At 35.1% G+C, this 23,016-nt stretch overlaps 1 protein-coding gene across 6 annotated transcripts in view; it reads left to right on the top strand.

Annotated features, from left to right (window-relative positions):
* CDK5RAP2 (CDK5 regulatory subunit associated protein 2) overlaps positions 1 to 16,565 on the top strand; it is a 157,373-nt gene extending 140,808 nt beyond the window's left edge. For 5 of the 6 annotated variants that reach the window (XM_074292913.1, XM_074292912.1, XM_074292915.1 and 2 more), the window contains 6 exons: positions 4,826 to 4,903; positions 5,630 to 5,889; positions 7,701 to 7,844; positions 12,169 to 12,295; positions 15,676 to 15,722; positions 16,466 to 16,565. In XM_074292913.1, the coding sequence (XP_074149014.1) occupies positions 4,826 to 4,903; positions 5,630 to 5,889; positions 7,701 to 7,844; positions 12,169 to 12,295; positions 15,676 to 15,722; positions 16,466 to 16,522 (713 nt within the window). In that variant the 3' untranslated portion in view covers positions 16,523 to 16,565. Of the gene's footprint in view, positions 1 to 1,300; positions 1,405 to 4,825; positions 4,904 to 5,629; positions 5,890 to 7,700; positions 7,845 to 12,168; positions 12,296 to 15,675; positions 15,723 to 16,465 lie in introns of those variants that run through there. The other variant, XM_074292917.1, reaches the window with a different exon arrangement.
* Positions 16,566 to 23,016: the final 6,451 nt, after the last annotated feature.

The following is a 23,016-nucleotide window of genomic DNA, read 5'->3' as shown; positions in this document are numbered from 1 at the left end:
TTAAGATTCCTTTGGTTGTAATATTCTGCATTCTAACCTTTTACATTCTAAGTTTTTTCCTTTTTTTTTTTTTTTTTTTTTTTTTTTAAAGTTCCAGTATTCTGTTTTCTAAGATCTCTTTTACTGTAACATTGTATGACTCTTTAAGATAGATAATAGACCATAAAGAAAAGCATACTGGATCAGGAGCCAGGAAGTTTGGAGTATAGTCCCAATCTTGTCTCGCTATGATTTTAATCAAGTTATTTCAATTCTTTGTCTCCATTTCTTCATATTGGAAAACTATTGTTTTCTAGTGAAATTGAAAGCAAACAGAAAGAAAACAAAAAATAAAGAAACTTTTAATAATTTCCTTCTCTTATTCAGCACTTTACGTTTTTAAAAGTCCTTTGCCTCTGTTAGCTCTTTGAGCTTCATAACCACTTTATGTTATTACCCTTCATTTTACAAATTAAGAGACAGTGGCCCAGAAAGACTAATCGACTATTCTATTAGAACCCTCCTCTGATTACCAGGCAGCTGCTTTTCTTACCACATCATATATAGAGTAAAGAATGATTTGAAAAAAGAATTGTACAAATAGGGGGAAGTCCCTTCACCTCTCTCACACTGGGATTTCTTAGTGAACTGTGCTTTGGCCAAAGGCTCCAAATTTCTCTGTACCAGGCTTGATTTTCACAAGCTCTCGGTTTTGCCCTTTGGGAGGTGGTTTTCATGCTTTTTGCTCTCTCTATTTGAATGCCTCCCTTATGAAAGCTGGCAGTAGTGGGTTTCAGAGTTTCCAACTGTTAGTTGCAAAATACTAGAGATTTTGCATATGATAGAAACTAGGTTAAGCTTCCATAAATTTGGTTTGGCCAAAGGCTATTTACTCAAACATCTGTATATCAAGGGTAGCATTTGCTACAGTTGCCACTGTATTTCTCAAGAACAATCAGAGAACACACTATGTAATCCATTTCTAGCCTTATATCCTTGAGGCATATTTTATCTTTATTTGCATCACTGTCAGACAGTGATGGTGGAGCCACTACTGTTGGAGAAAAATCTAATAAACTGTTCACACATATATTGGGCCTGTAGTATCCAGCATAGAGCTTCGTAGATTTCACATGAAATCCAAGGAATTGTCTTTCAAGGTTATATTATGTCAGTTGTCCTGTTATATGACTACAGCTTTCTTCAGGGAATATTAAGAATGGAAGGGTTGGGGTATAGAATGTTAAAGATGGAAGGAAATTTAGAATATGGAATAGAATGTTATAACTGGAAGGAAATCTATAAACCTATTTTCTGTCAGTTTGCTTTCCAGTCTTCAGGGGATCATAGATTTAGAGTTAGAAGGAACTTCAGAGACCATCAATTGCAAATCTTCATTTTACAGATGAAGAAACTGAGGCTCAGAGGTTAAATGACTTGCCCAGGGTCACACAACTAGTAAGTGTCTGAAGTGGGATTTGAATCCAGTTCTTCTGACTCCAAATCTAGAACTCTTTCCATTGTATTACGCTGTCGCCCAATAGCTTTTTGTGGAATCAAGAAACTTTGTGAAAGTGGGGCTGTTCTATTAGATTGTGTCTATAGGCCTTATTCATCTCGTCCTACAATGCCTTCTTTTCTCATCTCACTCTCTTTTCAAGAGTAAGTTCACAGTTTTTGGAATCAGAGATATTGCTAAAAAATTGCTTCTTTCCTGCATGAAACATGTTACTTCCTGTTCTCAGTGCCCTCATCTGTAAAAATGAGAGGAGTTTGGATGAAAATGATTGTGGGAAAAATATCCCCTACTTCCCAGTTTTGCTAAGGTCTAGATTTAGGCTTTACTAGTGAAAAATTTATTAAGAATATCTTTTTTTCTTAGAGTACTCTTTATAAAGAACACCAGCCCTGAAGTCAGGAGGACCTGAGTTCAAATTTAGCCTCAGACACTTAATGCTTTCTAGCTGTGTGAACCTGGGCAAGTTACTTAACCCCAATTGCCTCAGGGGGGAAAAAAAAGAATATCTTTAAAACTAATATGACTAAGATATTCTCTTATCAAAACTTGATAGTAAAATTTGGGTCACTGTAGTTTAGAATAATAGTGTTTGTTAGGCAGCATTATTTCTTCTTTTTGAGGCATTTTTGAGATCCATATTTAAGTATGCTACTTTTTAAAAGTCAAATTTAAAGGCCACTGACTGCTCAATGTTCTCAACAGCTGCCATATGTTTTCCAAAAAAGTGAATTGACTTCTTTAATAGGCTAGCACCATGTAATTCTGATATCTTAATAAGGCTGGTCAGCTCATTTTTCTGTTTTCTAATCAAATCATTCCTTCCACTCCTGGGGTGGAATGAAAAGGATTGGTGATACCATTCTAGAAGTCAGAATATTTGGATTACACATCCAAATTCTGCCACTTAGTGGCTATCTAACCTTGTATAATCTCTGCATTTCCATCTTTAAAATGGGAATGGGAACAGTGATCCCTATTTCCTATTGTTATGAAGATCATCTAGATGCTATAGCCTCTTCTCAATTGTCCTCCTTTTCCTTGATATCTCTATAGCATTTGACACTGTGAATCATCATCTCCTTTGAGATAGAGTCTTCTTTTTAGATATTTTCACTCTCTTGGTTTCTTCCTACCTGTCTGTCTCTTCTCAGTCTCATTTGCTGAATCTTCTTCCAGGTCATGCCTATTAATTGTGAGTATGCCCTAAAGCTCTTTCTGGGATTCTCTTCTTTATATCCCTTATACAATCTTACAGTATAACATTATCTAGTCCTACATTATCAATTTCTATGGTTTAGTTACCTTGCAGAGGAATCTCTTCTAAATATCTAGCTAATCTCTCTTCTGATCTCCAGTCCCATATCAGTAAATACCTTTTGAACATCTGGAATTGGTTTTTTTATAAGCTTCTGAAATGAAACATGTCCAAAACAGAAATCATTATTTTTATTCCAAATCTTTTCCCTCTTTCAAACTTTTTTTTTTTTTTTTTTTTTTTATTATCAGTGTACTACCATCCTCACAAGCCTTGGGCTTTCTATTCATATTGAACCCACATATTCAGTGTTACCAATCTCATTTTTTTCTTCACAAAATCATCTGTGTGTATATATATATTTCCAATCACACAGTCATCACTGTAATGGTGACCCCCAATTACTTCTTTTTTTTTTTTTTTTCCCTGAGGCTGGGGTTAAGTGACTTGCCCAGGGTCACACAGCTAGGAAGTGTTAAGTATCTGAGACCAGAGTTGAACTCTGGTCCTCCTGAATTCAGGGCTGGTGCTCTATCCACTGCGCCACCTAGCTGCCCCCCCCCCATTACTTCTTGCTTGGACTATTGCAATAGTCTTCTAATTGATCACCCCACTTCCAGTTTCTTCACTCTATATTCCATACCTAGCTGCCAAAATGACTGTTTTAAAATGATTTTTTCCCAAATAACAAAAAGCAGTTTTCTTTCTTTCTTTTTTTTTTTTTTTTAACATTCTCTCCCCATTAAAAAAAGATGAAAAACAAAACCCTTATAACAAATATATGTAGTCAAGTAAAACAAGTCCCTACATTGATCACATCTAAAAATATATATATTTCATTTTGCACCTTGATTCCATCACATCTTTTTCAGAAAATCATTAGCATATTTCACTATAAGTCTTTTGGAATCATGCTTTATTATTATGTCAATCAGAATTCTTAAGATTTAAAAAAGTTTTTTTTATCTTTCCAGAGTTGCTATTGAATGTTGTTTTTCTGATTCTGCTCACTTCACTTTACATTAGGTCATACAATTTTTTCTAGATTTCTCTAAAAGCATCCCATTTATCATTTCTTATGGCACAATAGTATTCATTACATTCACATGCCATGATTTATTCACCTGTTTCCTAGGTGGTGAACACTCCCTTAATTTCCTATTCTTTACTGTACAAATGACCTGACTTCTTATTTTTGTATGTATCTAGTTTTTTACCTCTTGATGGTATAGACCTGGTAATGGTATTTTTGGACCAAAGGGTTAGGCACAGTTTAGTAACTTTTGTGGCATGGTTCCAAATTATTTTCCATAATGGCTGGACTAATTCATAGGAATTTCAACAGTATGCTGATGTGCTTGTTTTTCCACAGTCTCTCCAATGTTTGCCAATGCAATTTTCCTAAAATAAAATTTTGACCATGTACTGTAGGATATTCAGTAAATTCCAGTGGCTTCCTATTATCTAGGATCAAATATAAAATCCCTTATTTGGCTGCTACCTTCCTAATTTTCTAATCTTACTCTTAATATAGCACCATATATTAGATCCAGCAAAGAATGTACTTGCTATTCCTGACACAGGATACTCCATCCCTGGTATTCATGCTTTTTTTTTTGTGATAGTCTTCTATTTCTAGAATATTCTCCTTCCTTTCCTGTACCTCATAGTTTCCCTGGGATGCTTCAAAACAACTCAAATCCTTCCTGCTTTAGGTCTTTCCCAGTTGCCTTATCTGCTAGTGCCTTCCATTTGAGATTACTTCTTATCTACTCCACATATATTTTGTATATTATAATTATCTGGTTGCCTTGTTTAGACTATGAGCTTTTTGCAGATAAGGACAGATTTCCCTTTCCTTTGTAATCCTAATGCTTAGCACATTGTCACAGAGGTAGTAAGTACTTTAGTGCTTGTTTATAAAATTGCATTGTAAACTCTAAAGCTCAATATAAATTATTAGATTTAAATATTAGATTAAGTAGTTATACTTAAATCTTACATATGGGTTGTTGGGATTATAATGTTAGTTTTGAATTAATTTGTTTTTCTTTTTATTTTGGGCTTCACAGTTGATAATGAGCCCTCTACAGAAGATAAGGAACAATGTGAGCTGTCAGATCAGAGTTTGGCACAGCTACCACAATCAGGTACTTTCCCGATTCAGAGATTTGTTGAGCACTTATGTTAAGGCCTATTTTAGGGAATATACACAAATGAATAATTCTCACTTCCTTTCCTAAAGGAGTTAACAGCTAGTAGGGAAAATAGGATTTGTACAAAAATAATTCAGGATAGCCAAGTAATTCCTTGGTAAGTGGATAGAGTACCTGCCCTGGAAACAGGAAGATTCATCTTCCTGAGTTCAAATAAGGCCCCAGACACTTAATAGTTGTATAACACTGGGCAAGTTATTTAACCCTGTTTCCCTCAGTTTCCTCAATTGTAAAAGCTGGAGCTGGAGAAGAAAATAGCAAAGCACTCCAATATCTCTGCCAAAGAAAGCTCCAAATGGGGTCATGAAGAGTCAGCATGACTGAAAAATAGTTAAACAACATAAATAATTATAAATACAAGGCAGAATAATCAATGTTGTAGGGATTCAGAAAGAGAGTGATAGCAATTCTAGTTGGAAAATCAAGAAAAGCTTCATATAGTTAGGTTCCAGTAGAGCCTATTAGAGAAGAGCCTGATATAGGTAGGAGTTGAAAAGCACTGGACTTTTTTCATGTTCTGGTGGGAAGCAACACTCTAAATCTAAGAATATTCAGAATTTTGTCTTTGCTCTAGGAGCTAAAAATGGTTGGTAACATCAGTGGGAAAAATGTGCCCCTTTCTGAAAGCAAGATAATAGAATATGCATTTTGTTACTTCAGAAAAGCCAGAAGTGTCTGGAGGGGATATGGACAGTTCTTCTTGCTGTAGCAGCAGCTCTGCGCACAGTATACCATGTACTCCCCGCCTAGTTCCTGGCCATCGAATGTGGGCCAACAAGAGTGGACGTCACATTCTGGGGTTGATTGAGGATTATAATGCTTTACGTAAGCAAATTTGTGAAGGCCAGAAGCTACTTTCAGAAATGGAAGCTCGTCTTCAACTCATTTCTGGCCCCAAGAACCAGGAAAGTGGATTAAAGGTAAAAAAAAAAAAAAAAAAATTAGATGTGCTGGAGGGAAAAACAAAAATAAAACCCATTCATTTGGTTAGATTTAGAATATTTATACATTGCATATGAAATACCTAAGAGTTCATAGATTTTTTTATTGGGGGAGGAAACAACTTTTGATGCTAGATATGTGGGGACTTCTTTTTGAAATCTGTATAAAATTATAGTAATCCTTTTTGACAGTATTCATATGATTTTCTTTTTAAGCCATTGTGTCTGTTGAATAGAACCTCATTGCATCAGATGATTTCTCTCCTTTTTTCTCTCCAAATCAGTACAAATACTGCTCTGTGGCCTTAAAATCTTAACCTCTTCTGGTCCTCTTTCTTTCCCTGTAAAATGGAGTTAGTTTTGTTTGCTTCCCAGGGAAAAGTACATACCCCAGACGTATACTGTATAACTTGTGTTTCTGAAAGATAGCTCCAGTATAAACCAGCTTTGCAGATTGATTAAAAACAAAACCCCTTAAGTCTTTACTGTGTTAACTGGAGATGTTAGACTTAATCTCTCTTAGTGCAATACTACTTCTAGCTTTGTGTTTGTGGTTGATATTAGCAAATGAGTTTAGTTGTTCATAATATAGGTTCTCTTAGGCCTTGGAGCTAATACTATTTTGCCTACTTGATATAAATAGAGTCTGTTCCCTCAGGTTATAATATCATGCTTCAGCAGTTTTTATATATATATATATATATATATATATATATATATATATATATATATATATATATATATATATATATATATATATATATATATATATATACACACACACACACACACACACACACACACACACACACACACACAATTTTTTTGTATAAATTTTTTTGCCTGCCTGTTCTCTGAGAATACAAGTCCATTCAGTGACTTGGTCATCAAAATCCTTTTATGAGAAGTTGCACTCTCTTATTTGTCTTTTTATTATAAGCATTCATGGCACTCTTAATTTTTGAAACACTTTCCTATGCATTTGTACAAATTTGTACAGATAGGTTCATAGGATTTATATTTTTAAAAAGGCATTAGCAATAATGTGTTCCAAATTTTTCACTTTACAGATAAGATGAAGTCAGGATTTGAATTCATTTTCTAAATCCATTGCATTTTCTTCTATACTTTGCTGCTTTCCCATTTTAAAAGATGAAAAACAGGCTTAGAGAGATAAATGAGTCACTTCATACATTGAAAAGGCAGGACTTGAAACCACTTATTTTTACCTGGCAGAAGACATCTGGTCAACAAGACTTCTGGTACAGGAGTGCTTCTCTGTGTGTCTTTTGCTGTCTCTTGGGCCTATACACATTGAGGCCATTTTTTTTTCCTGTTTTGTCATCAAAGGGAAATATATTTTATGGGTTTCTGATAGTTATTCTAGCATTAAATAAAACAGTTTAAAAGGGTCTGCTAAAGGAGGATACCTCTACATTGCTTAAATTGATGTCTAGCACCATTTGACTTTCAAATTGCCTGCCATGAAATGCAAATGAAGAAGGCAAGTCTTGCCACGCATTTTCTTCATGTCTTAGTAAATACAGTAAATGCAACCAGTTATTAATCACAATTATTGATTTGGTTTAAATCCCCCCAAATTCTTCTATAATGTATAATTCAGTAGCCTTTAAAATCCATAAATTAGGGAGCTTCTCCTGGCTCTATCCTCTTCTTCATCATATTAAACACGAATATTACAGCACAAGGATTTATATCACTAATTAAAGCTTACATTTTCATAATCTTTTCAGGCCAAAATATAACATGTTTCTAATCCTACAATATAGGTTCCAGATCAGGCGCCTCTGAATGGTTTTTCTGACAGTGTTAACACAGCACAGCAGATATTAGAAGAGGCAGCTCGTTTATTGAAGCTTCTTTGGAGAGTTTCCCTTCCCATAAATGGCCACTGTCCTGTTCACTCTAATCAGGTATGCAATTTAATGTAATGACAAAGAATACAAGTTGGTTATCTATGAAATGCTTAGGCAGGAACTGAGTTCTGGTCAAGTTTCTGACTTTCTTGGTGAATAACAGATAAGGCAAATAGTCCCTTATTCATTTATTCAACTCTTTACTAAGCACCATTAATATTAGGCTTTTAAGGAGGTTCTAAAAAGATAAGGACATATTCTCTTTTGTTAAGGGGCTATGAAGCATGTATGCAAATAACTGTTATAGGGCAGTATATTTTAAATTATAGGAACAAAAAGTACAATAACTGTGCCTATATGGTTTCAGGGAAGAAGCACTAATCCAAATCTTAAAGGATGGCTAAAATTCAAATAGGTGAGAATGACAGAGCATCCCTAGTATTTCATACATTCTCTTAACTACTCACTTGCCAGCCATCTTTGTCTATGGATTCCTCATTGGTTAACAGGGGGTCCCACGCCATAGAAGAACATAATAATTCTTTAGAATGTCTCTCTGAAGAATTGTCCTCCCAAGGTAATCTTCCTTGCTTGGTCACTTAAGATTTTCCATAGTCATCTTCTTCAGGCACAATTGCCTTCAACTAGCTCCTTTAAACAAATTTCCTAGAGGACCCCTCTATTTCCATTCCCCTGCCAAGGTGATCTCTTCTGATGAACCCTTGTAGCTCATTCTTCTATCGACTATCTTATGGAATACCTATCTTAGAGGTAGTAGCAGGCACATGTTGGTGATTAAAGAACTTTTGTGGCATTTTGTCCTATGTACCATCCACACAATGTAAGTAGCAGTGTTGATGGTATTCTCACATAGCTATCAGATGAGTCTTCTGTTAATCAAGAAAGGCTTATGTTACACATTTAAGTAGCATTTGCTGTCTATGGTTATTTTTTCCTGTCTACCCTCTGTCCCCCCTATAAGCATAGACTTTATCTCAGTCATCTTAGTTGTACACACATTAGGTACTCAGAAAATACATGTTTAATTGAGTAATTTTTCCATTAAATCTGTCATCTATGAATTTATTGAAATTCTAATCTGTTTACATAATCAATTTCTATCATATTTTTCTGTAATGAGTTATTTACTACTTGTTCTGTGAAGTGGGACCTCCTTTTATTTATTTAAAATTTTATCTTTTTCAAATTTTAAGGAAGCTCTTTTGCTATACTTTGACAAATACACACTTGGTTGATATAATTCTGGGGCTTTAGCCTATTCTTAACATATTAGAGTTCTGCTTCTAGTTTCTCTTCCTTTTGCATCCTGACTTCTCTAACACTGTTGATGCTTATTTGCATTTTTTCTTTAAGTTTTCATTTCTGTTCTGCTAAGTTTTGTTTAGAATATGCTGAAAATATGGTGCTGGCTTTATTGGGCAAGAGGACCTATTTCTTTAATAGAAAATGTATCATGTTGGACATCACTCCTTCCACTTAACCCAGGAGTAGGGAATGTCCAACCTGCAGGCCTTTTTAAGCCTGTGCCCAAAAAATCATTTGCTAAGGAAATCAACTGCAAGTGATAATGAGCTGAAAGCTAGGTACAGCAACCTCTCACTGCTTGAGTTCTGTAAGTTGATAATTTGTATGGCCTGTGAATATTATAAGTATCCAAATGGCACTTGGCAGAAAAAGGTTCTCCATCTCCAATTGTCCCCACACCTGCAAAGGAAGCTCCTTGAAGAGGGGAAGCACTACCCTGAGAGAGAAGTAAATAGCTATCAATTTTGTTGCTTTGAAAATTTTACTTCTGTTTTTCCAAGTTTTAGGATCTTGCAAATATTTGAAAGAAAAGAATTTTGCTATATTAGTAGTAAAATCTTTGGCTATCCCTATATATCTAAAGTGTAGCAAAAAACCAAACAAACAAACAAAAAAAAAACTATAGTGAAGAACATACTGTTTCAACATGAGAGTTGTATTTGAGCTGTTAGCTATTTCTGCTATGGTCTTGAAATTTCATTAATAGCTTTGGAATCCCTTTAGAGAAAATAAGAATTTTTTTGATTCAGGGTAGCTTAAGTGATTAGCTTAAGTGATACTATCTCCTCACACAATGAAAATTGTGTCCATCAACTGAAGCAAAGTTGCCTATATTTTTAGTGGGTGGGAATGGATCTCAGTTTCACCTTATGGTAAACTTCTTGCCTCTATCCTTGCACAGCTCTGCAAGGCACTTAGTGTGATAGTGAGCCACTGAGGGATTAACCTATAATATTTCTTTGAAACTTTTAGACATTAGCTTATTTCTAAATTGAGTTTTTTAAAACTTCATAAAATTCCAGTCTTTAGACTGATTACAAAGAAAAAAATAATTCTTTAAATCCTCCTACCTTTAATAATTTATTTACTGTTTTCTTAAAGAATATATATTTAGGGGCAGCTTAATCCCAACTATCTCAGCAGCAGCAGCAGCAACAACAACAAAAAGAATATATATTTAATTTCTTAAAAAAACAAAACAAAACAAAAAAACCCCCCTGTTTCTATCTTTTTATAAATAAGATCCAAGTCTTCTAGGATTGGAAGAAACTACAGGAAACAGGCCCCTACTTCAATGGACAAATTCATTTAAACCCTTCCAGTTAGATGCCTCCTTTTAAAAATTCTCCCTAAAGGTCTCACAGTCTGCAATCTCAGCCATTAAACTTTCACTTCTTGGAGTACAGTTTCCTTACCGTGGATATTTTTCTATACCTAGTGAAGATATCACTATGAATCTCGAAGCTCACTTGTCTTTAACCATTCTTTGTATATGTCATTTTCCATTCCAATATGATTTCCCCATCTCCCTTCCCCAAATGGGAAACTACAACTAAAAAACTATTTTGTGCTTCATAATATAGGATCTTTGGCATCTATTGACCCTATACTTAAAATTAAACTGACATCCAACAGTTTTGTTAGGAGGGAGGGAACACTAACTAAAAGTGTGAAGAACTCTGAGTCTGGCCATCAAGTCCAGTGCCCATTTTCAATACAGGAGTATTCTGAAGCCTGAGGGATTTGCCTAGGGCCATACATTTAGTTAATAGTGAAGCCAGGAGGGGGCAGCTAGGTGGCACAGTGGATAGAGCACCAGCCCTGAATTCAGGAGGACTCGAGTTCAAATGTGGTCTCAGACACTTAACACTTCCTAGCTGTGTGACCCTGGGCAAGTCACTTAACCCCAGCCTTAGGGAAAAAAAAATAATAATAATAATGAAGCCAGGAACAAAACTGAAAGTCTTCTGCTTCCAGTGCTGTTTGCACATAATTATTCTTATAGCCCACTGTGTAGCATAAAGCAGTCCCAGATTTATTAGTTTTCTCAGGAAACTTGAAATTTTGGGGGTAGGGGTAGATAAGATAATGCTACAGCTGAATATAACTAATTAGATTTTTTTTTTTTTTTTTTTGGTGCTTCTAAATCTATTTTCCTGTAACACAATCATCCTTAAGATAGTGGAGGGCTGCCTAAAATCCAATTCAGAATACAATCCTGTATTTCAGACATTGAATGTCAAATAGGTATCTGCTTTTAAAAAGAAAAACTGGGTTCCCGATGAATAGCTCCCATATTGCAATATTGATTTTAAATGTCCATTCATAAATGAATACCATTTGAAAAAGTAGCCATAATAATCACTTCTTCATGCTGTTTTCAGTCTTGGGAAGATCACAGAAGTGATTTTCTAGGTGATAAGGAACAGGAACTTTAATCCATACATCCTGTTTCCATTGTCACACACCGAGTTAATACTGTCTTGTTTGCATATCTAAAAAGCGACTCAACTTCTTCCTATCTTAATGTTTGCCTTGTCTCGTGCTGCATATGTAAATTGGTTTTAGACCAAGCTCCTCCTTGGCCCCTTTCTAGCTCCTTCCCAATTCTTCCCTAATTTCTCCCTTACTTTCCTAGAACCTGTCCTTGCTTCCCTCCCCCTACCAACTTTAAAAATCTATTACAACTGGAAGCATGTTGCTTAATCATATGTGATTCAGTCTTGCTTAATCATATCATAGTCTGTGACCTGTTTCATGTAATAGCATCTATTGTGGCTAGGATAAATATCTTGTGATTTTTTTTCATCTTGAACCACTCTACTACCTAGTAACTTGGTTACTTTATTTAAAATTACTTCTTTAGTAAGGATGTTCAGAGCTTAATGTGAAAATCATGCAAGACAAAGAACTCAGGTTAGGAGGAGGGTCAAAAAAGAATAATTGCTATTGTCGTTGATACTCCCCCTCAAATATCTTGCTCCATGCTGATGTTAACAGATCATTAGACCTTAAAAAAGAGGTCAGCATCAGTTTATCTTTATTTCCTCTCTAGATTGCTGAAATGAAAGCTGAAATCATCCGACTGCGCAAGAAAATTTCTGAACAAGAGAAGAAACTATATAGTACAGCTAGACATTTACAGTTGAGGAAACACCAGGAAAAAGTCATCTTTGATCAGTGTATGTAAAATTTTACACTCATATAACTTCTAGTCTTTTTTACTTGTATACTGTGTCTATTTATGTACTTTGGACCATGTTGTTTTTGACTCCTGCTTTTGTTGAAATTAAGTTCTTTTAATTATCATATTTTCTATGTCATGGTATTTGCAAAGATTTGGTGCCATGTCAAAGGTGTTTTATTATATTCATTCATATTGTCAGCATAATAGCCTCCTGAGGCTGCTTCGCATTAACTGTGTCATTTCTTCTATCTTAGAGTTTGCTGACTGAGGCATCCCTCCTTGCTTGTTCCCACTCTCCACCCCAGTTCCTCCTCCTACACCATTATTTCAGCATTTTCTCGGGTAGAACTAAGATCCTGCCTCATGCCTGAATTCTGATAAAGTTGAAAGTTTTAGGGTCTTTTCTGAAGAGCAGAGAGCTGAGTTTATTGCTGAGTAGGATTACATCTTGGCTACCTCTTGGAAGGTGCATGCAAAGAACAGTTCATGAGACTTGCAGGATTTGAACTAGAAAAGGGGAAGTGTGTTAAATCCCTCATTGTCAGTGACCCTTGTGAATATAAACATCTAGCAGAACTTCCTAGGAGCTATCTGAGCTAGTCATCTTAGACTAACACATCAACCACACCACTTTACATTTCTTCTGCTCTCCTTTCTGATCTCATTTCAGCAACACCAGTGGAGACTGGCAGGTTTATTTACTGGTGCACAGCTATTAAAGATTAGAATATGGGAGTCATGTTTACTACTCTACTGCTTTTTCCCTGAGGCCATATTGTTTCCTATGTAGGGGAACCTAGAGTTCTAATGAAAATATGGATAGTTTATACAGATAATCTGTGCAAATCAAGCCATTATATCTTCATCAGATGTAAAATAGCCAGAAGAAACTTTAGATGTTTTCTAGTCAAACTTTCGTGTTTTACTGGTAAAGAAATATAGTAGTAAGCAATATGGAGTGACTTGCTCAAGGTCATATATAGGTACATATAGCCAGTGTTTGACTCCAAGTACAGAGTCCTCTGCATTTTGCCACACTATGCCCTGATTTGACAGATGAGAAAACTGAGGTTCACAGAGAGAAAGTGATTTTTCAAGGTCTCGGAATGAGTAGATATCAAATAGTAGACAAACTGATTATGATGTATTCTAATTGAGGCTTCCCTGTGAATTTGCTTTTTAATTTCCAGATTTATTCTATAAATACCTTATGACATAAAAATAATAAATAGCAAGATTTGGTTCTATTAGGATCTGTGCCTTTGTATTGTTTAGATCTGACTTCTGATGACTCTAGTTGAGTTATTCCTCAGGTGTATCAAGAATCAATTAATCTAGAAATGGAAAATTGAGATACCCTAGCACTTGGTATAAAGTACATCAGTAAGCATTTTTTTAAACCCTTACTATATGCCAGACACTATGCTAACTAAGCCCTGAAAAGTAACCATATGAAGAAGTACAAATAAGAGATGGTTGTCAGAGCTTAAGTTGCTCTTATTTTATCAATTGCTCTAATTCTGTAGATTTTGAGGGAACTTGAGCCAAACCTTTTGGGAATGTGACTGTGCTATGAAAAAAATGCTATATTTTAAGTCCTGACATTACCGCTTATTTATGTGATTTTGGACAAGTTATTTAATAAGACTTGATGTTTATGGAATATTTTAAGGGTTTCTTCATAATAATCTTTGAAGTAGGCAGGATAAGTACTATTACTCTTTTTACAGATGAGGAAACAGGCTTAAAGAAGTTGAAACTTGTCATAGGTTATATAGGAAGAAAAGACAGGGCAGATGGGAGTTCCTGTTTGCCAAGCCTTGCTTGGTTAACTAGGCCACATTGTTCCATTTAACTTCATCTGTGAAATAAGGGTAACTACTTGAGCTCTAATGACTTCACAAGTTTCTTATGAAGAATTACTTTCTTTGTAAACTATAAAACAATATAATAATATAAACCAAATAAAAAAGTAGGAGTAAAACTTTTTAATCCACATTTTCCCTCCTCCTAAAAGGTTATTTAGATGTTTTAATTCTTTCTTCCCTCATTTTTCCTCATTAAGGTTTCCTTCGATTTTTACTGACATACATTTTTTGATTTGCAATAATTAATTTTAACCTCTTAAGCTTTCTGGTAGAGGGGATGGAGGAAAGGAGTGGGAAGCTTATCAGAAATGACTTGCATTAAAATCTTATCTTGTTCAGTGAAAAAAAAAAATGTCCATGCCCTCCTCCCAACACAGAATTCAAACTGGCTTTGAAATCATCTGATGAAAAGTGCTGTTGGGCAAGAAACAGCCACTCATATTTGTTTATCAAGCTCGACATTCTGCCCTTGTACTGAATAAGCCATTTAAGGGATGGAATTTAATTTGGTGAGTTCATTCCAACTTTGGGCTTTTGTTAGCAGAGCATATAGTTACATTTAAGCCATATTCTGGGCCATGTTCAGCAATTGGAGGAATTCAAAGCAAGGACAGTTTTCCCAGGCCTTACCCAGCAGTTTTTGGAATTGCCTCTAAACTGCATCTCTTCTTAAAAACTTTTTGATGAGGTTTGTAGCAAGATCAGTGAAGCACAGGAAACTGTTAATTGTATTCATTCTGGTCATTTAATTTTGTTTTGACAGAGATGGGGGAAAAAAGATCATTTAATATCCTTTCTTCCAACAGAATTCCTGTAAGACCAGATAATTTGTTGGGAACTAGTTAATAATCTACATACACTCCAAAATTATAGGAAAGCTCTTTGAAATTATTTAGTCTGACTCCCTCATTTTATAGAGAAGGAAATGAAGACTAAGGTACAAAGGTTCCAAAGCTAGTGACTGGTAGTACTAAAATTAAAACCCAAGTCTGACTCTCTACTTCTTTTTATTATTATTTTATTTTATTCTACTAAGCCCTTACTATATGCCAGGTACTATGCTAAGCACTGAAAGGTAACCATATGAAGAAGTACAAATGAGAGATGTTTGCCAGAACTTAAATTACATTTAAAACATGACATTTCATCAGTTGCTCTAATTTTGTAGCTTTTAGGGGGAGTAGTTTTTATAGGTCAGAGCCTATTTCTGAAGATGCATCATGGGATACTAAAAAGAGTCACATATTGAAGAACAAATCTTGCCTCAGACCTCAGGCTCATATATTTAAAATCCAAAGGGAATGTAGAGATTGCTTGGTCTAACCTTCTTAGTTTACAGGTCAACAAACTGAGACCCAGAGAGAGGTTTAAATGAAACAAAGGGTGGCAAAGTGTAGAAGCTTCTTTTCAACCAGCTATACTTATCACATGGGGTAGGAAAGGGAAATTAAGTGTATTTTTCACTAGTGTATGAAATTAATTTTCCATTTTTTTTTTCTCTTTCCAGTGGTTTTAACTCATGAAATCCTCAGAAAGGCTAGAGGAAACCTTGAGGTAAAGTAAAATTTCCAAATATCCTATAATTAAAGGAAAATAAAAATAAAAGGAAAAATAAAGTTCATATGTATGCACATGTACAACCTCATCTTCCACTAAAGTCCTTTTCATTGTATCATTGAAGAGATGCTGAGTTCTCTAAGGCTATGTCTTCAATGTGATGAATGAATTTTTTTGGCTAGAAATACCTTTCTAAGCCATAAAGGAATTGTGATCTATATTAGTGCAGAGAATCTATACCAGCAAACCACCAGTTCTTAAAATGTTGAAGTCTGTGTGTGTGTAAATATATATATATGAAAAACTAATTTGTAGCCACTTATCCCCTGCCAATCTCTTACAAAAAGGCATAAGGCATTTTTCAATGCTAGTTAATTTCTTGGTCATCCTGTTTTATTAAAGTAAGTGATCCTTATTTTCAGAGATGCTCTCTTTTTAGATTCCCACCCAAGAGTATCAGAGCTTGGCCCAACTCCTTCCTCCATGATACTTTCCAACTCTTTTCTTCTTCATTTCTCACCAGAGTGATCCCTGATTGAGAGCAAAATAAACACATTGCTTTTTAAGGCTTCCTGGTCTTTTTAAGGGGGGGAGGGGGAGCAAACCTTATAGTATTTACTTTTGTTGCATTCAAAATATCTGAAATTGTGTGTTAAGGAATTGAGTGCATGTATAAGAAATAATGAAATTTGTCACAGTTTTTAATTGAGGCACACTCAAAAGTTTCCTTTTCTTTTCAGCTTAAACCAGGGGGGCCATCTCTGGGAACAGCCAGTTCCTGCGGATCAGAATCCTGAAGGACCAACTTTTGCTAATAAATGCATTGGCTCTTCACTATGATCATTTGCGGACTGCTTGTCTTTGTTTCCTATATCACGGGAAAGGGTTTGAACAGTCTCTGAGAAGCAGATGTAAAATATTACATATATGTATGTATGTGTGTGTGTATGTATGTATGTGTATGTATATGTATATGTTTATAGACACATTTGGTGTGGTGGAAGAGCACTGGATTTGAAGTCTGAGGACTTGTATTTAAATCCTGACTCTGCTCTTTTACTACCTGTGTAACGTTAAATCTTCACTTTCTTTCTCTAGGCCTTTTTCCTCTGTAAAATGAGAGGATTAGATGACCCCTGAAATATTTTCCAGTTCATAGTCCTGTTTTATGTATTGTTAAAAAAAAATTAGTATACTTGGTTTGGGGGAATAATTCATCATAGATGGTACTATAGGGTTTTGAACAGCTTCACTAGCTATGGTACATACACAGTTTTCATGTATCATCAGCTAGAGAGTATCCATGAACTTGTAAAGGAAATACAAATTTCCAACTTTTTCAGAATTACAGATTGGAAAAAAGAACTTTCTGTAGTACCCACTTAAGTTGTGGCTGAAATTGGCCAGGGGCTTCTGTTAAAGTTCATGTAAAATGGTTTTTCATCAAGCTTTTCTATCTGCTCAACAATCTTCCATTGACATGATTTGTAGATACTAATTAGATAATGCCTTTATTTAAATCTGTTTCTGCAATTATTTGATATGGAACATCCAGCCTTAAGCTAAAATCTTAGTTGCATAATAACAAATAGTTGTGTAATTATTAAGATAATATTAGTTGTTTCTGCCATGAAATAATTTTTAAAATCACTGTTCTCTCATCTCCTGCTTTAGTTGGACTAGTTATTAAATTCTGGAGATAAAAATTCTACCTAGTACTTTTCTGGTTTTTGAAAGACTGTATGGTACAAAGATAAGGGCCCTGATGGTGACTACAGTCTTGTACCACAAAACTTTCCTTGTCTAACATGACCTGGGGTCTTATTTTTTTTTAACGAATCACTGGAAGAGCTTCAGTTTCATCATCTATAAAAAGACATACTTTGGCTCTATGATCTTAAAAGTTCCTTCCAACTCTAATAGTAGCATGGTATAAAATGGGAAAATGTTATATTTAGTATACTTACCATACTTAAATAGACCAAATTCCTTTGTACACTTGAGAGCTTTGTGATTTGGCAAGATCATTTAACATCTCAGTTTCCCCAATCCATATGGGTAAAGTATCTTTGCATACCTACCTACCTCACAGGGTTGTTGTGGGGAAATTACTATAAATCTTAAAACATTATAGAAATATGATTTGTTGAAATGTCAGTTTTTATTCTGGGGTCCAATAGTCCTATACTCAGCAGCTGACAAAGAGATATTTTTGTTTCCAGAGAGAGACATACACAGTCAAACCTTGTTCTAAAAAGAGTAGAATGAACTCTACCATTTGATCTTGGCTGAGGGGGTTTTTAGTCCAAAGTAGTCTATAGGGTATTTTGGGGCTCTTTGTCACAAGTAGCACTGACTACTAGAATGGGTTCTATTAAATGACTAGTAACCCACTAGTGGGGTTAGTAGTTTTTGCCTATGCTAGTTCTAGATTTTTAGGAGTTGCACTTTTGTTATAAGAAATGTGATTCCTCAGCATCACTACACTTTGATCAAATGATAGAACTAGAAAGGTCCTTGGAAGGTAATGTGCAAAACCAATCAAGTGCTTTTCAGAAGGATTTATTGCTCTATACCAAACCTGCAGTGAATCCTTTGGCAGATAAGAGTTCCTTGTTTATAGAAATCGGAGGGGGAAGAAACAAAGCTAAAGACATCTGTGAGATAATAACATAACTAGGAAAAATAGAATCCAGTTGAGAAGCAGTATTGTATTAGAATGTTGGACTATGATGTTTAAATTCTAGTCCTAGTTCTACCATTATTCCCTCAGTTACCTGGAGCAAGTTCCCTATTTGGGCCTCCCTTCCTTTATAAGGGAATTGGACTAGGAAGGTTCCTTCCAGTTTTAACATTCTATCTTATTCAAATTTAAGAAAATGTATCTACAAGTACTTCCCTTTAAGCAAAACCAATATGAGAAAGTTCATATTTACAAAAAAGATAAAAAGTGATTATTTACTTTTTCACCAGAGGATTCATAGTAGGATTTCTTTAAGTAGAGAGCTCTTCTGTAGTTTTGAAAATGGTTGAATTTATAAATAGCTCTCTTGTATAAATGAAGTACATATCTACTACATTTCCCCCCTCCCCCCCAATCACAGATTATGTAAAAGCAGATGAGTTCAAAACTTTGGGTTGTCTAAGGCTTTCCATTTGCTAAAAGATGAAGAGAATTTGTTTGTGCTGGTTTAGAGCTGAGAACAAACTCTGTAAATGAGGGAAATTCAGCACTTTACAAAAGCATCATTGTCCTCACAACCACTAAAAATGTCAAGTTAATTTTGCTAAGCAGCCAAATTATAGACATTCAAAAGTAGTAATCAGAAATGTTGTACATTTCCAGTTTTGAAATTAATCACTGTATGTCTTTGAGCTATAACACCTGAAAGAAACAGCTGTACATCTATATATAGAGCTCCCAAGCCTTACAGTCTTTCTCCATCTTTTCTGCCTTGAATACAAGTTTCCTTAGTTTGCTTTCAGTTTTTGGGAGATGATCTGCTATTAATTTGCATTAATAGCCTCTATTGTCTTTTTTTTTTCTAAATTGTAACCTTAGATTCAGACTATTTATTCCAGAATAAAGGAAGTAAAATTGTTAGATCCCTTGGATAGTGCCAAACTAGATAGATATTAACAAGAGATTTCTTAAAAGTCTTAACTACTCTTTTTGTTTGCTCACTCTTCTGTGTCTTACCCAACAAATAGAATTGTGCCATTCTGCCTCAGCATGTTTGCTGTCACTGTGCTTTTGATGCCTTCCTCCCATACTTATTCTGACTATTGAAATCTTACCTGTCTTTAACTTAATTATTTTATTACTATTTTTTTTCATCCCCAGCCTAACCCCTCCACTAGATACAGAGTAGGTATGGAATTAAGTCTATTGAACTTATTGAACTATATTGAACTCATTAAATTCTTAAGCACTCAGGGTGATCAGCAGGACATGAGAGGATCAGTGTAAGCAACAGGAAGAAGGTGAATGGGAGAGGAGAAAGAAATGTGATGAAGACTAGGATAGAAAGGGCTTCTAGCTATTATCCTTTGCTGGCAGTAATACTCAACAATTGCTGGTTCCCTTTTCTCAACCTCCAAACACCCATGGGCTCAGTGACTGAAACATCATCTATGCTTAGCTCACTGACCCAGTTATCTTTCAAGACATGATTCTAGTGGTTCTCCCACCTTTCCTTCCTAAGTTTCTGTAGGTCTCCATTTCTTTTCCAGAAAAAGGAACAAGCTGAATAAAGAGATCTCTGAAGTTCATGTCAACTCCAGATCCTATAATCCTACCCTTCAGTGAGCCATCCATTTTGCATATTTCAATTATCCTTGCCTTTAAGGCCCAAATCAAGCCTTACCTCAAATAAACACATCTGTGTTTATTCTTCCAGTTACCCAGGTTTGCATTCTTGAATCTTCTTATTATATTATGCAATCAGTTGCCACGTCTCATTGATTTGACCTGCTTAATCAACATTATTATGTATCCATCCCTTTCATATGCCCATACCACTGATCTAGGCCTTCATCACTTCTTGACTAGACTAGTTTTCTAAATTGTCTTTGCATTTTGTTTCTTTACACAGCAACCAAGCTAATATTCAAAAATCTGACCCTGTTCCTTTATTAAAGGTTCAGCGACTCCCCATCATCTCTAGGATAATATATAAACTCCTCTGGCTTTAAGCCCTTCACGATCTGACTCTACTTATCTTTACATTTTATTCCTTTCTGCACTTCAACTTTTCTGACTGACTTGTTATTCTTTACTTACATTCAGCATTTTGATCTATCTCCAAACCTTTTCGCTGCCTGGAATGTTCTTCCTCACTTTTCCCTCTTGAAACCTCAGTTTCCTTTTAAGACTTAGATTGAGTTCCTTTTCCTTCAAGAAGAACTTCCTGACTTTCCCAAGTATTGGTGAATCCTTTTGGCTATCATTTATTTTACATATGACATTTATTCCTCCATGAACATGTCATATTTTTCTTGGATATTTATGGGCAGGGACAGCTTCACTTTTTGTCTCTGTTCCTAGTAAAATGCATGGTATGTAATAGATAATTATTTGTTGATCCCTGGCTGTGTGATCCACTCTGTCCTAGTTGCTGTAGGATTTGTAAAAGAAAGAAGCAAAACAAAATGAAAGATAATAAATTACTATGCTATGAAGTCCAAAGAAGTAGAAACTTTGTCTTAGCTATATTTGTTTATTTTTGAGTTCTTAAACACAAAACTGTGGACACTTTATAAATACATATTGAATGAACAGAGTAGACAATAAATAATGAAGATTAGAATGGATAAGGTTTTCTAGAAGAGATTTGGGCCTGAGGTCACTGGAAAGACATTTCCAGGAAAGGAATATAAGAGGAACAAAAGATAGGGAGATAAGAGAGTTTGAAATGACTAGGACAACGAGATCAGGAGGTATTATTAAAAACTGCATGCTAGGCAGTAGCTGATGAGTTAGGATAAAACAGGTTTTTATTTTTTATATTTGGTTTTGATCTGGACCTATGGTTTCATTGGTATGGGCAAGTCCCAGTGTGGAAACATGTCACTGATATAGATAAAATTAAATTTGTAAAGGGTTTCTTGAGATACTTAAGTAACTTGTTTGTGGACATTTAGCCAGTATGTTTTTAGGGTAGGACTTGATTCTAAAACCAGCCCTACATTTGGATTCAAGACTTGATATATTTGATTAATTGGGGAATCTCTGAAGATTTTTAAACATGAGTGACATGATAAAGAGATATTTTAGGTCTGGTAATAAATGTGGGATGGATAGGAAAAAGAATAGAATCAGTTTTACTAATTCAATTGATTAGGTAGTGAATGAGAACGAAGGAGATGAAATATTAAGCAAACATTTTTAAGTAAAAACAGGGCTGACCATTCCTTCTCCCAATCTGAACTCTGCAGTATTTTTTCTGGTTTACGCAAACTGACACTGGTTTCTTTACTGACATCATTTTCCATTTGTTTCTTGTCTTTTGTTAACTCAACAAAATTGTGGGCTAGTTGAGGGTAAATTCTATGTCTTTTACCAAGTATATTCTTGAGCACATGGTCATCACACAGAATCACAGAATTTTTGAGATGGAAAAGCCTTTGGGGGATGCCATCTAGTCTAACCGATGCCTTTATGAGAATCCCTTCTACAGTATCATCAACAAATCATCTATCATTGGCCTGATGACCTCTGGTGAAAATGATGATGATGATGGTGAGGAAGGGGAATCAATCTACTACCTCCTGAGGCAGAAATATCTTGCTTTTGGAAGATCTAGGTTTTTTTTTTTTTAATTTAATTTTTATTATATTTTATAATTATAACTTTTTTTTTTGACAGTACATATGCATGGGTAATTTTTCACAACATTATCCCTTGCACTTACTTCTGTTCAGATTTTTTCCCTTCCTCCCCCAACCCTCTCCCCCAGATGGCAGGCAGTCTTATACATGTTAAATATATTACAATATATTCTAGATACAATATATGTATGTAGAACCGAATTTTTTGTTGCGCAGGAAGAATTGGATTCAGAAGGTAAAAATAACAGTTTACACTCATTTCCCAGTGTTCCTTTTCTGGATGTAGCTGATTCTGTCCATCATTAATCAATTGGAATTGGATTAGCTCTTTTTTATGTTGAAGATATCCACTTTGGAAGATCTAGTTTTTAAGAATTTGTTTCATATCAAGCACAAATCTTTATTTTTGCTGACCATTTCTCATTGCTCCAGATTCTGTTCTCTGGGTCCAAGCTAACAATTTTTTTTTCTTGCCATCTCATCTTGAAGAGGCCACACAAACATGCTGAGACACTATCTCAGGTAGCTGGCGTGGCTCTCTTCAACAATGAGATGATTCAAACCAATTCCAATTGTTCAATGATGAAGAGAGCCATCTACACCCAGAGAGAGGACCATGGGAGCTAAGTGTAGACCACAATATAGAATTCTCACCCTTTATATTGTTGTTTGTTTGCATTTTTTCTTTCCCAGTTTTATTTTACCTTCTTGGTTCGATTTTTCTTGTGCAGAAAAATAATTGTATAAATATGTATACATATATTGGATTTGACATATATTTTAACATATTTAACATGTATTAGATTACTTGCCATCTAGGAGAAGTGTAGAGGGCTGAAACTCCAAAAAGGTATGTTTGAATCAGACAACCAGCACTTAAGGCTAACTACATATTCCATGTGAGACAATGACTCTATTAGTGTATGTTTGGATAAATGACTCTTCTCACTGTTGGTGCTTG

Source organism: Sminthopsis crassicaudata, chromosome 2, assembly GCF_048593235.1.
Source record: "Sminthopsis crassicaudata isolate SCR6 chromosome 2, ASM4859323v1, whole genome shotgun sequence".
In the NCBI taxonomy this organism is placed as follows: Eukaryota; Metazoa; Chordata; class Mammalia; order Dasyuromorphia; family Dasyuridae; genus Sminthopsis; species Sminthopsis crassicaudata.
Note: the sequence above shows the minus strand (reverse complement) of the source record. Positions and strands in the feature narration are given on the sequence as shown.